General features: G+C 34.6%; 3 protein-coding genes across 3 annotated transcripts; 2 read left to right on the top strand and 1 right to left on the bottom strand.

The window, feature by feature from the left end:
- Window positions 1-126: 126 nt before the first annotated feature.
- On the top strand, window positions 127-3,845 carry LOC115238495 (ribosome biogenesis protein BOP1 homolog). Its single transcript, XM_029812391.1, has 8 exons — window positions 127-427; window positions 693-1,418; window positions 1,505-2,180; window positions 2,396-2,605; window positions 2,763-3,040; window positions 3,124-3,223; window positions 3,299-3,494; window positions 3,566-3,845. The coding sequence occupies exons 1-8, from the start codon at window positions 353-355 to the stop codon at window positions 3,717-3,719; spliced, it is 2,415 nt and encodes an 804-aa protein (XP_029668251.1). The 5' UTR covers window positions 127-352; the 3' UTR covers window positions 3,720-3,845.
- A 21-nt stretch (window positions 3,846-3,866) lies between these two features.
- On the bottom strand, window positions 3,867-6,291 carry LOC115238496. Its single transcript, XM_029812392.1, has 3 exons — window positions 6,130-6,291; window positions 5,683-6,012; window positions 3,867-5,596 (listed from the first exon to the last, which is right to left on the bottom strand). Exons 1-3 carry the CDS (start codon window positions 6,216-6,218, stop codon window positions 4,213-4,215), a joined length of 1,803 nt encoding a protein of 600 aa, XP_029668252.1. The 5' UTR covers window positions 6,219-6,291; the 3' UTR covers window positions 3,867-4,212.
- Window positions 6,292-6,692: 401 nt separating this feature from the next.
- On the top strand, window positions 6,693-12,413 carry LOC115238499 (ATP-dependent DNA helicase Q4). Its single transcript, XM_029812396.1, has 7 exons — window positions 6,693-6,982; window positions 7,330-9,735; window positions 9,901-10,188; window positions 10,290-10,625; window positions 10,953-11,115; window positions 11,202-11,524; window positions 11,610-12,413. Exons 1-7 carry the CDS (start codon window positions 6,872-6,874, stop codon window positions 11,838-11,840), a joined length of 3,858 nt encoding a protein of 1,285 aa, XP_029668256.1. The 5' UTR covers window positions 6,693-6,871; the 3' UTR covers window positions 11,841-12,413.
- The last annotated feature ends 54 nt before the right edge of the window (window positions 12,414-12,467 follow it).

Raw genomic sequence — 12,467 nt, 5'->3', positions numbered from 1 at the left:
TCGCACAGAGCATAGCGCTCTCTTTCGTCATGCTACGTGCGAGCGAGAGAGAACGCAAGGGGCACGAAACAGAGTATGTCCTTTTCTACGTGGGCATCGGCCCCCACTCCTCAACACTCGGTCTAGATATACTATGTCTATGGCGGAGCCCCTTACATTACACGTGATTTTATATTGTGAAAGTGCGGTTAGGTTGATTTCGTTCATACGGTGCCATTGCAAACCGTAAAAGAAAAAGATTTTGTAGTACTTTATATTTTCGGAAATTCAAAAAGAAAATAATACACGTAATTTATGGAATAATAATATACACTTAAACTAGTTTTATAACATAGTGAATATATTAAAGAAAATGGGAAAGAAAGTCTTCAAGAGAAAACAGGTTAATCAGACATCGAGAGAAAATGAAGAAGAAACTAAAAAAGATGTATGCGTGATAAATGCAAAGATATTGCTTATTGTTGCTATACTTTTATATTTTATACACACTACTTGTTTATTCTATTCACATAGAGTTTATATTAACACACACACACATACTATAAATAAGTATATATATATATATATAATTATAAGCTTATATTATCCTAATATATTATTATAATTCTATTACATATAAATAAATTCAATATAAAAACATAATTATTATGATATAATAGTAATAAAATATATATAATTTCTTAATATTTTAGAATTCTAGCATGGATTTGTTAAAAGCTTATATCAATGATGATGAAGATTCTACAGATGAAGAAGTACAAAATGATGCAGATAAATTCAATTCAGATGAAGAACAGGATCCCATTGTTTTTTTATCTGATGACGAAAGTGATAAACTTGAATCAGATTATGAGTCTACAGATGAGTCTACAGATGAATCTACTGAAGATTCAGAAGATAACAAAGCAATGAGTAAATCTTATAAAGCAACACAAGAGAATTCAACAATTACATTTAAAAAAAATAGTAAATTAAAGATTAAGAATAGAGGTAAAGAATTTCTAAACAAATTAAATACATTGAAAAAAGATAAGAATTCTAAAAACTTAGAAGTACAGGCACATGAAGATGACACCTGTAACAAAACACAAAATAAAAATATGTCTGATGGCGAAGATGAATATGAGTATGATAGTTCCGATGAGGAAGATACTTATAACACAGTTGGGAATGTGCCAATGAAATGGTATGATGATTATGATCATCTTGGTTATGATTGGGAAGGTAAGAAAATTCCAAAGCCGGAAAAAGGTGATGAATTAGATAACTTTTTGAAAAGAATGGAAGATCCTGATTTTTGGAGAACTATAAAAGATCCTCAAACTGACCAGAATATTATATTAAGTGAAGCGGATATAGACTTAATTGTAAGAATTCAAAAACAAAAAATACCTGATGTTCAGTTTGATGAATATACGGTAAGCTATACTTGCTATAATAATTTAATTTGAGGATATATTGTGTATAATACATTAAAAACTTAACTATTTTACATGTTGCACAGCCATGGGTGGATTGGTTCACTTCCGAAGTAATGAAAACGCCTCTCCGGAAATTTCCAGAACATAAACGTTCTTTCTTACCATCTAAGATTGAAGCTAGAAAAGTGTCAAAATTGGTACATGCTCTCAAGATGGGTTGGATGAAATCTACTGCTGAGATGCAAAAAGATAGGGAAAAGGATCAGGGGCCACAATTTTATATGTTGTGGCAATCTGATGATCAGGCAGAGGAAATGCGTAGAATCCATAAGCATATTCCAGCACCTAAAAGACATTTACCTGGTCATGCAGAGAGCTATAATCCTCCGGCGGAATATTTATTTGATAAGAAAGAACTCAAAGAATGGAATAAATTAAAAACAACTCCATGGAAGAGAAAATTACATTTTATACCAGAAAAGTTCAATTCTCTTCGAGAAGTACCAGCATACTCTAGATATATCAAAGAAAGATTTCAGAGGTGTTTAGATCTGTACCTATGTCCTAGAGCATTAAAAATGAGACTGACAATAGAGCCTGAAGCTTTGGTTCCACAATTGCCCAGTCCAAAAGATTTGCAACCATTTCCAACAACAATGTTCATGGTATTTAAAGGACATACAGATATGGTCAGAAGTATTACTGCAGAACCAGATGGTCAGTTTATTGCTTCTGGTGGAGATGACATGTTATTGAAGAGTGAGTTACTTAATTCATCTTATATATGTATATTAATTTATATTTATTATATGTTACCATTATATATAATGGTATAATAAATTATATATATGTATATATAATTATGCAAATAATTATTATGCAATATGTTACTATCAATTTCTATTTATTAATATGTGTATATTGTAAATTACATACTTTGCATGTAGAATATAAAAGATATATTATTTTGACAGTATGGGAAGTGAATACAGGCAGATGCTTAAAAACAGTGCCCTGTGGCGGTGTTATTAGAAGTGTTGCCTGGTGTCCAAATCAAGCTATATCATTGATAGCTGTTGCAGCTGATAAAAAGATTCTTTTAATAAATCCTGGAGTTGGAGATGATCTTATTAGCAGCAAAACTGATCAGCTTTTGGAGATAATACCGCAGAGTGAAAAAATAGGTATCAATAACTCAATAATCAAAGCAATATTGTTTATATAAACGCTTTTAAAAATAATCTTTAAAAAATTAATTATAATTATATATCTCTCTATAAGCCCTTTTTCTTGAAACAAAGTTACACATGTATGAGATTAATGTATGTTATATGATATTAGTAAGTGACAGAGTGCGAAGTGCAGTACAGTGGGAGCAAGTAGAAGGGGAACACTGGACCAATGGAATTAGGATAATTCTAAATAATTTTAAAACTGTAAATCAAATAACATGGCATGGAAAGGGAGATTATTTTGCTACTGTAATGCCAGATGGCCAAAATAGATCAGTGTTGATAAATCAGTTGTCAAAACGAAGATCTCAATTGCCTTTTACTAAATCGAAGGGATTAATACAGTGTGTGTTATTCCATCCAATTAGACCATATTTATTCGTTGCAGTAAGTAATAATAACTTGTACTAAAAAATACTAATATTATTATACTTCAGTCTTTTTTAATAGATTATTTATCTTTTCCTCAGACACAAAGGAACGTGAGGGTATATGATCTTGTGAAACAGGAAATGGTTAAAAAATTATTATCCAATTCACAATGGATATCAACAATGGCTATTCATCCTGGTAAACTATATTTATATATTTTGTATCGATTGTGTATATGTTCTTAATGTGTAATCGTCAATATAAATTTTTTAGGAGGTGATAATGTCTTGGTAGCAACGTACGATCGTAAAATGCTTTGGTTCGACTTGGATTTAAGCACTAAACCTTATCAAACATTGCGATTACATGGAGCCGGCGTACGTGCTGTAGCATTTCACAAACGATATCCTCTATTTGCCTCTGGAGGTGATGATAGGGGACTTATTGTGTCTCACGGAATGGTGTACAAGTAAGATATAATCAATATGGAATTTTTTTGCATATCTGTATGTTTAATCGTTGTATATGTACTTTTTTCAGTGATCTTTTACAAAATCCGTTAATTGTGCCATTGAAAAGATTGTGTAATCATGAGACTTATAATGATTTTGGTATTTTGGACATCATGTTTCATCCCATCGAACCATGGATATTTTCTGCAGGTGCAGATTCTACTATACGAATGTATACATAAAAATAAATATATATAAATATTTACAAAATATTATAGAATCACACCATATTCACTAAAAAGAAAAAAGTTATATTTTCTATTATTATAATTTTTTCCCAATCTTATATAAAATATATAAAGTATATGTTATCTCCCTTTTCTTATGCCTTTTTTTTTTGTTATCTGGTGTGTATAAATTCTTTACAATAAATTTAATAAAAATGATGATTGCATAATAATAACAAAATGTAGGAACTTGTACATTTGCATTAAAGTTAAAAAATCATAAGATATCATTAAATTATTTTCATGTTATTATAATAAATATTCTATTAGCTAAAATAATTATTATAAAAAGCAAAAATTATTTTATGTGAAAGATTTCTGGAAAATGGAAGTATGCATAAATTAATTATGCTAAATCACGATATAGAAATAGTATTTTGCTCTTTTCTTTCCCCTGCTTACTAGAATGTTTGCTTTATTTCACATCCGTATAATATATTTGTCCTAATCAACAATGTCCTAAACATTGCCATTCAGGCTCGCCGCAATCGCAAGTACGACCCGCATGTCGCACTTGGAATACAGTAACGGTACCTCTACTATCGTCAAATCTACACGTGATGTGCAGATCATATATTAAAAAAGTGTAAAATTGACTACCCCATCTTTGCCTTAGATACACCGATCTAGGATCTTCTCTTAATACATTTTCTATAGCTTGTTTTTGTTCTTCAACTTTATCATGTGAAATCTCGTTTAATTGCATCAAAGCACGTTCATTGAAAATTACTGACAATGTCGGTGTACGAGGCTGCGAAATCCAGTTTGGTACTCTTACCTCAGAAAAATTACCTTCTATTGCCGTATTCATTGGCACAGATGATATGGTTGTTGCTGCGTGAATATCTGGTAAAGTTCGCGATGGTGTCAAACTCTGAGACTCGAATCCTTCCTCTCCGTCAGGTGCCTCGCGTATTCCCATTCTTACAGGAGAATTGTCGACTCTTGCATGCAACACATGATGACTGACTAAATCTATATCTGTACCACAAACTGTACTTGGACCATCTGCTCCATCCAACAGTCTAGAGTTGCGTAAAGACTGATTCTCGGTATAATCTATTGCATTATCATTATCTCTCTCTATATATGTTGAATCTGTATTGCTAAGATTATTTATATCTACATCATGTAATCTGCTATTCAAATCTCTAATAGAATCAGTCTGTGATTCGGCTATTAATATTGCAGTGTTGTGTTCAATAGAATCTAAATCTGATCTCATATTAGATGCCCTATCTTGTATTTGGTATGTTTCTGTATTCATAATATCTGCAATATCAGTTTGTAATGAAGTAGCATTATTAGCATAAGCTTCCATCAACTGAGAAGATTGTCTTGTAATATCGTAGCCATCAAGATTTGAAGTTGCTTGAAATTCTTCTACCTGGAGTCTCAAAGCTATTTCTTCATCTTTGGAAATATCAAATTCAGCTTGTTCGCTATTGTTAGTGTTTGTATCGTCACTAAAAAAATTAGTTGATTGGTCCTCATTTAAGCTAATGGTTTCTCCCATATTGTGAAACATGTCCGAGACATCTGTATTACTTTCTCTTGGTCTATTACTTAATTTCTCAATATGTAACGGACTATCGTATTGTGGTATATATGGTTTTATATCTAGAACAGGGGTCTGATTAACCATGTCAACACCTTCAAAATAAATTGTGTAATTCTCAATTTTTAAAATCTTAACTAAACTTAGACCAATAGGACATGGCCGATGTGGAGAACGCGTAGAAAATACACCTGTTTTTATCCCATTTAATCGTGGTGGTGCCACTTTTGCACGAGTGTGCGTTGAATCATTTCTATGAAAATGAAATAAAATCCTATTGAAAGGAAGAGGCAGAGATTATTATTTGTTTTTTTATCAATAATATCGATATTATTTTTTCAAAAATTATGCTATTCTTACCACATATGTGAAAAATCCTGCAAGCCCTGTAATGCATGATCTGGATTTGTAAATACAGAATTATAAAGTGTTAATTTTCCTGGCACCTTTCCGCATATTCCAGGTTGTCGTGGGGTTGCTCTCTTGTTGGGAAACCAAGTAGAAATGACACCAATAGGTTTTAATTTGAGAACATCTTGATCTTTACTTGTACCAGGCTTTGCTTCTTCCAAAGATGAAGCTATTAGCTTGGAGTGTGAAAAAGCTTCCCCACCTTTTTGTAATTCCAAGAAGCGTTTAATGTTATTAACATCTTTATCTAGTATATACCGTAGACCTTTCACTTGTTGTCTGTAACACATCGAATCAAACTTCTGTCAAAAAGTATTGCTTGGTATGTGTGCGTAATGCAATGCAATATGTATATATAAACATGATTAAAACGAATATATATCTTTCTTAAAGTACCTTAAATTATTAATCTCTTGTCTGGCTGTATTCAATTGACCAAGCAAATATTCAACACTTAAGCTAGAATTCCGACAAGTCAGATCCATGTTTGTTCAAAGTTCAAAGGGCCTGATCACCGAGCACGAAGATAGTCGTAATCGTTACCGACAGAGTCGTAAACATAAGTCGAAGACTAAAATAATTGGAGGGATAAATCTCGCGCATGCGCTAACAGACGTTATTACGCTTCAGTCACGTATATATTTCATTGCAATAAAGAGAATCATTAGATCCCTCTCGCGGAAAAGGAGTAAAAAAATATTGTATATTTATAAAAAGATATTATATATTTAAAGTATAAAATATTATATATTTGTATATATGTGATAGTAATATATGCACATTTAATATATAACTATTATTTATATTCTATATTGTTACTATAAATAAAATAACAAAAATATTGATAATTTATATACCCTCCTTCCCCATAAAAGTTCTGCGTAGCATCTTAGCACGAGCCTGTTAAAGTCAGTCACATGTTCGATGACGTAGTTCACGCATGCGCATGAAAATCCCGTTCGGAAAGATTCGTCCCTCCAATTTGTAGTTTGCAGTTCATGTTCATGGCATTTCATTATAAATCATTGACCAAGGATCACCGAGAGCAACTGATGGTGTAATTTAACATCGTACGCATGTTCGATTTTCGAACACCTTGAGCATTCCGTGTCTGTAAATCGTTTTGTTTCACGATAATATGAAGCTCTTCGAGGATCCTGTTTTTAAAACTAAGTACATGAAAAACAAACTCCGCGTAAAACGATGGGAAAGCGATTTTATGGAAAAATACGGACGCAAACCTAACAAAGTATGTTGCCTCTTCACCTCTGTTCACATTTTCATCATAATCGGTGTTACATAGCGGCTGTTTGATTTCTATGTTGCATCCACATTCACATAAGTTGTATATTAAATAAATAGAAAAATGTTATAATTATATTCAGTTTCAAAAGTGGATAGTAAACTAGACAGAGATGTATGTCCAGTACTTTTAAGAGTTTTGAGTTTTTATATATGTTTGTTATATTATTAATAAGATTGTGATTTGTGTATACTATATTATCAGCAATGTAACACATATATCCCTACATCTTATTTACATTATTGCATTTTTTATTCATTTATTTTATTTGGTTTTTTTTTGGCAATTTTCAGAATGACATAAAAGAAGCAGATATATCTATCAAAGAGGCATACAAGGTATATTGGAAACTAAAAACGAGCGCGCTTGAGGAAACTCTTACGGATATTACTTTCTGCGATGATATGCAAGACAATGTCACTAACAATTTATTGCAAAAATCAATAAATGATCAGGATAAGATTCCAAGTCCAGAAAAAATTTCAAAAGATACAGAGAACATAAATCCACATGATAGCAAATGTTTTACAGAAACTGAAAGCTCTCTCAACCAATTGAGTACATCAACAAATGTTGAAGGAGTCTGGGGAGATAATTTGAACAAGAGCAAGGAACAAATGCCAAAGAGAAAGCAAGCCTTATTGATTGGTAGAACTTCGTCTTTTCAACTATCTAAAAACAAGTTTGAAAGTTCAACCTTTACTAAACGAAACCCGAGGAAATCGCTGTCATCGACTAAAATCAGGGACAAATGTGAGAACACCAGCTCAAGCATTGATCAGACTGTCGCGAGCGGCAAAGATGACTTTGATACGACAGCTAATGAGGTGAAGCCCATGTTTGGTGAATCAATGAAATTAACGTTTGAAGAAAACAAACCTGTTGTTCAATATTCCATCAATGCTGTTCAACAGTTGGCAGATGGCCATGTAACTTGTGTAAGCCGTAATTTAAATGAGGGCTGGCTTGATCGATGCACAAAGGAGAGTAATTATAATATGGAAACCATCAATGCAGAGAGATTCTCAGGTACTAGCGATTCTGGAGTGGAATCAACGGAATCCAGCATTCACTCCCCAAAGTCATCTATTGCGTCTGCTACAATACTTCAGGTTTCTGATGAAGATTTTATATGCAACAGTGATTCTGAAGAAGAGTGCAGGAAGAAACGTATCAGAAATTTCAAAAAGCAGTTGAGCAATCAAGATGATGGTCGTCCCACAAAACGACAATGCGTTAAAATGGATTTCGATTCCGCGATTACTTCAAAAGCGAGTACTAAACTGACCGCAATGGAGAAGTTAGAGAAAAAAATGGACACCGGAACAATGAACAATAATTTTGTTAGGATAAATTTGAAAAAGAAAGTGTTTGTGCGTGGCAAAAAGAACTTCAATTTGTTTAAGTATAAGAGGAATCAGTGGAAACAAAGGAAGAAATTAGCATCCAGCGAGAGCAGCTTGGATGCGGCTGACCTGATCGACAAAAATGGCATAACGTGTTTTAAATGCGGTGAATCTGGACATTTCGCTAAACGTTGCACAACTTTCAGGGACGCTGCTCTTCTACCTTTGAACGAGATCGACGAATCAACGAACTTTCCGACTCTGGAGGAAGCTGAGAAGATGGCCAGTAAGAACGCACAAGTTGTCGCGCGAAGTCACAGGATCGATCGACTTCCGGAAGGGTCGTCTGCTGCGAAGATTTCGTGTTCGCAAGACGAAGAAGAAAAAGAAGATATGGCGAAGTTATTCGATGACGATTTTGCTGACGTCAATGAGAAAGATACATTAATTTTCCAGCATAAGATACCACAGGAGTTATTGTCCAGATTATTGCCGCCGCAAAGAGAGGTGGTTGATCCAGTATATTCTGCAAATGAAGATGGCAGTCTTATCAAAACCCCGACGGAAGTCGTCGAGGCACTACGTATGTTCGGCCATGAAAATTTTAGGAGCGGCCAAGAGAAAGCAATAATGAGGATTTTGTCTGGCCAGTCTACTCTGGTGATGCTATCGACGGGGTCTGGGAAATCCTTATGCTACCAATTGCCGGCGTATCTGTACTCCCAGCATTCCCACTGCATTACTCTAGTAATTTCGCCCTTGGTATCCTTGATGGACGATCAAGTAATGGGCATGCCTAAGGTTCTGTCCGCTGCATGTTTGCATACCAATCAGACACCGAAGGTAAGAGAGCAGGTGATGCAATCGGTGAGGGACGGTAAAGTGAACATTCTTCTAGTGTCACCGGAAGCGGTGGTAGCTGATGAAAAATCCACCGGTTTCGGTGCCCTCCTCAGGCAACTACCGCCGATTGCGTTTGCCTGCATCGACGAAGTTCACTGCATTTCCCAATGGTCGCACAATTTCCGACCTTCCTATCTGATGGTCTGTCGGGTGCTTAAAGAGAAACTGCACGTGAAGACGATATTGGGACTTACGGCGACTGTCACGAAGACCACCGCAAAAAGTATAGTGAAACATCTGGATCTACATGATAGTATGGCTGGCGTCATATCGGATGTGCCCTTGCCTAGGAATCTCGTCTTAACGGTGTCCAAGGATGAGAACAAGGACCATGCGTTGATCGCGCTGTTGAAGAGCGACAGATTCCGCGAACTCGACTGCGTAATAGTTTACTGCATTCGTAGGGAAGAATGTGAGAGGATCGCAGCCTTGTTAAGAGTGTCGCTGCAGGTAAATATTAAGATTTCCCTCATTGTAGCCATATTCAATTACGATGTCAAAAGTTGTGAAATAAATAATTTTTTTTTCTTTTTTTTTTTCCTTACATTCTACTTGAGTACAAAACTTAAGCAGTTTATTTTTTTTTATTCTCATGAATTAAATCTATTCACGCAGGATCCACGAAATCCTGGGAAGCCGAAAGCGAAGATATCCATGATAGCTGAGGCTTATCACGCCGGTATGACAGCTCACAAGCGCAAAATTGTGCAAAAGGAGTTTATGAGTGGCAAAATTAAAATTGTGGTTGCTACTGTTGCATTCGGAATGGGCATCAATAAATTGGACATTCGGGCTATCATTCATTATAATATGCCTGGTACTTTCGAAGGATATGTACAAGAGATCGGCCGTAGCGGAAGGGACAGTATTACAGCGCACTGTCATTTGTTCTTAAATCCTACGGTATATTTGATTAAAATTTCTAAATTACTCTCTTTGGAGAAATCTCTCTCATTCATCTTTGATTCCGCTTTATAATCTATTATTATTTCTAAAACATACAGAAAAATAGTGATAAATGGGAATTGCGCAAACACATACATGCGAACGGTGTCGATAGGCATACGATCAGACATCTACTGCAAAGAATCTTTATTCCTTGCTCTTGCAAAAAAATCAAAGGGAAAGATTCCGATTGGAAGTGTCCTGGTCACGAAGTCGCCCTTCCAATCGACGAGATCGTTCAAGACCTCGATATTACACAGGAAACAATTTCGACATTATTATGCTATCTCGAACTACATTCGAAGAGGTTCATTACCGTGTTATCGTCTGTATATGTCCGAGCACGGGTTTCCAGCTATAATGGACCACAAGCTCTTAAACGAGCGGCGCAATCTGTAAGTTCTTATTCGAAATACCAGTAATATTCTAGCGATAATAGTAGAGTAAGATTTTTGAAAATTTTATTATGAGAAAAAAGATATTCTGTCAAAAAATCAGTAACATAGTACAAGATACAGCAAAAATAAATCATTAAGAAAAAAATATTGAAAGAGAAAATATAGAAACGATGAGAAAAAAAGAATATGCATTTGCGTAAACTCTTGGAAGTTTATACGATCGCGCAAAATCGAGAAAATTAATAATTCGGACAATCGAGCGCTCATGTTCCTCCTAAATAATTTACTAACGAGAAATCGTTTTTGAAACGACTTTGATTTCAGTCCCCACCATTGGCAATGGCGATAGCGTTGGACATGCAGAAGGGGATTTCGCATAAGGACAGTAACATTATAGAATTTTCGGTTATCGATATTGCATCGACCATCGGCTGGGATAGTGGAGTAGTAAAGAGCCATCTCAAAACGTTGGAATGGACGACAGGAGGTAAGAATTCTATCAAATTTCGCTTCTCGGGAAATGTCTGGTTTTTTTTCTTCTTTCTTTCTCATACATGTGAACGTTTTTCACAGCTGATGGGAAAACTAAACGTTCGGCTATATCGGTGCAATACGATAAACTCGGCTTACGGGTGAAAGCGCCGGGTGATTTGACTGATACGGAATTGGACGAAGCGCTTGACGCACTGATCGACCGTACTCGCTCCCAGGAATCTTCGTGTTTACAGCAGCTTGAGCTCATATCCTTGGCGTTCGATAAGATCAGCGTACCGACAATCAAGGATTGTTTGATTTTGGACGACGATGTCATGAAGAGAGCGGAAGAACTCAAAAATATTATCAGAGAATACTTTCAATCGGATTCTCCTTTAAACAATGTTGATACCGATTTCCAGGTACGTTCTCTAATTGTGAAATCTATTTAGAATCTTTGGTTATTAAACTATTAAAAATACATCTTTATTCATCTGTTTTGTACAGGATAAGGTGGCGAATGAGGAGCACATTGCCGCTGATGTGCGTAATTTGATAATACGTTATAGAGATACGAAATTCACCGGTCGCGCCGTAGCTCGCATCTTTCACGGAATACAGAGCCCAAATTATCCTGCACTGATTTGGAGCAAATGTAGTTTTTGGAGGGTACATATCGCTGCAGATTTCAACGTCATTTGTAAAATTGCAACCAGAGAAATTCTAGCATTACGATAACGAGATTGATTAATCGAATAGTAATATACTTGACATACGTACTCAAATCTTTCTTATTAACTTTATCATTTTAAGTTTTATCGAAATAAATTTTCATAATGCAATAAAATTGAGAGATTGATATTGTGAAAAAGATTATTTCTCTTTAAAAACTAACATGGTCTCAATATATTCGATTTGATTAATTTATCGAAATTTATCAAAAGCGAGTAGTCTTGTAATAAAATACGAATTTAAGAGATAACGTGGCAACTTGTTTTATGTTGGAGATATTGTGTACAAAGGGACTTTAAAGAGAAAAATAAAATGTGCTTTTGTACAACACAAGGTACATTTAAAATTGACATAGCAATTAAATTTACACTTGTTGAATCTTGATTAAATTTTAATGTAAACTTTTCTACAAGATCATGTAATATCAAATAAGAAATAATATATAAAATACTTCTTTTTCGTGTCTGGTGTGTTATAATGCTTTTAATTCTTAATAAAGAAACATCGGTTACTTTTAAAAGTACAAGATATATGAAACTTTATATTATTCTTAGAAATACAAGTTATGAAATTTAACAAGAAAATAGATTATCGACATTTGCGTCGATACATACAATCTCCTCCTTCCCCCCC

This window comes from Formica exsecta, unplaced genomic scaffold, assembly GCF_003651465.1.
Source record: "Formica exsecta isolate Colony F162 unplaced genomic scaffold, ASM365146v1 scaffold342, whole genome shotgun sequence".
NCBI classification, from domain to species: domain Eukaryota; kingdom Metazoa; phylum Arthropoda; class Insecta; order Hymenoptera; family Formicidae; genus Formica; species Formica exsecta.
Note: the sequence above shows the minus strand (reverse complement) of the source record. Positions and strands in the feature narration are given on the sequence as shown.

Excerpts from the sequence above, each read along its gene's own strand:
- LOC115238495 (XM_029812391.1), top strand. The coding sequence starts at position 353 with ATGGGAAAGAAAGTCTTCAAGAGAAAACAGGTTAATCAGACATCGAGA. Across the intron at positions 1,419-1,504 it reads TTCAGTTTGATGAATATACG|CCATGGGTGGATTGGTTCAC; the intron begins GTAAGCTATACT and ends CATGTTGCACAG. Across the intron at positions 3,224-3,298 it reads AACAATGGCTATTCATCCTG|GAGGTGATAATGTCTTGGTA; the intron begins GTAAACTATATT and ends TAAATTTTTTAG.
- LOC115238496 (XM_029812392.1), bottom strand. The coding sequence starts at position 6,218 with ATGGATCTGACTTGTCGGAATTCTAGCTTAAGTGTTGAATATTTGCTT. Across the intron at positions 6,013-6,129 it reads CAAGAGATTAATAATTTAAG|ACAACAAGTGAAAGGTCTAC; the intron begins GTACTTTAAGAA and ends GATGTGTTACAG. Across the intron at positions 5,597-5,682 it reads CAGGATTTTTCACATATGTG|GATTTTATTTCATTTTCATA; the intron begins GTAAGAATAGCA and ends TCCTTTCAATAG.
- LOC115238499 (XM_029812396.1), top strand. The coding sequence starts at position 6,872 with ATGAAGCTCTTCGAGGATCCTGTTTTTAAAACTAAGTACATGAAAAAC. Across the intron at positions 10,626-10,952 it reads TTAAACGAGCGGCGCAATCT|TCCCCACCATTGGCAATGGC; the intron begins GTAAGTTCTTAT and ends CTTTGATTTCAG. Across the intron at positions 11,525-11,609 it reads ATGTTGATACCGATTTCCAG|GATAAGGTGGCGAATGAGGA; the intron begins GTACGTTCTCTA and ends TGTTTTGTACAG.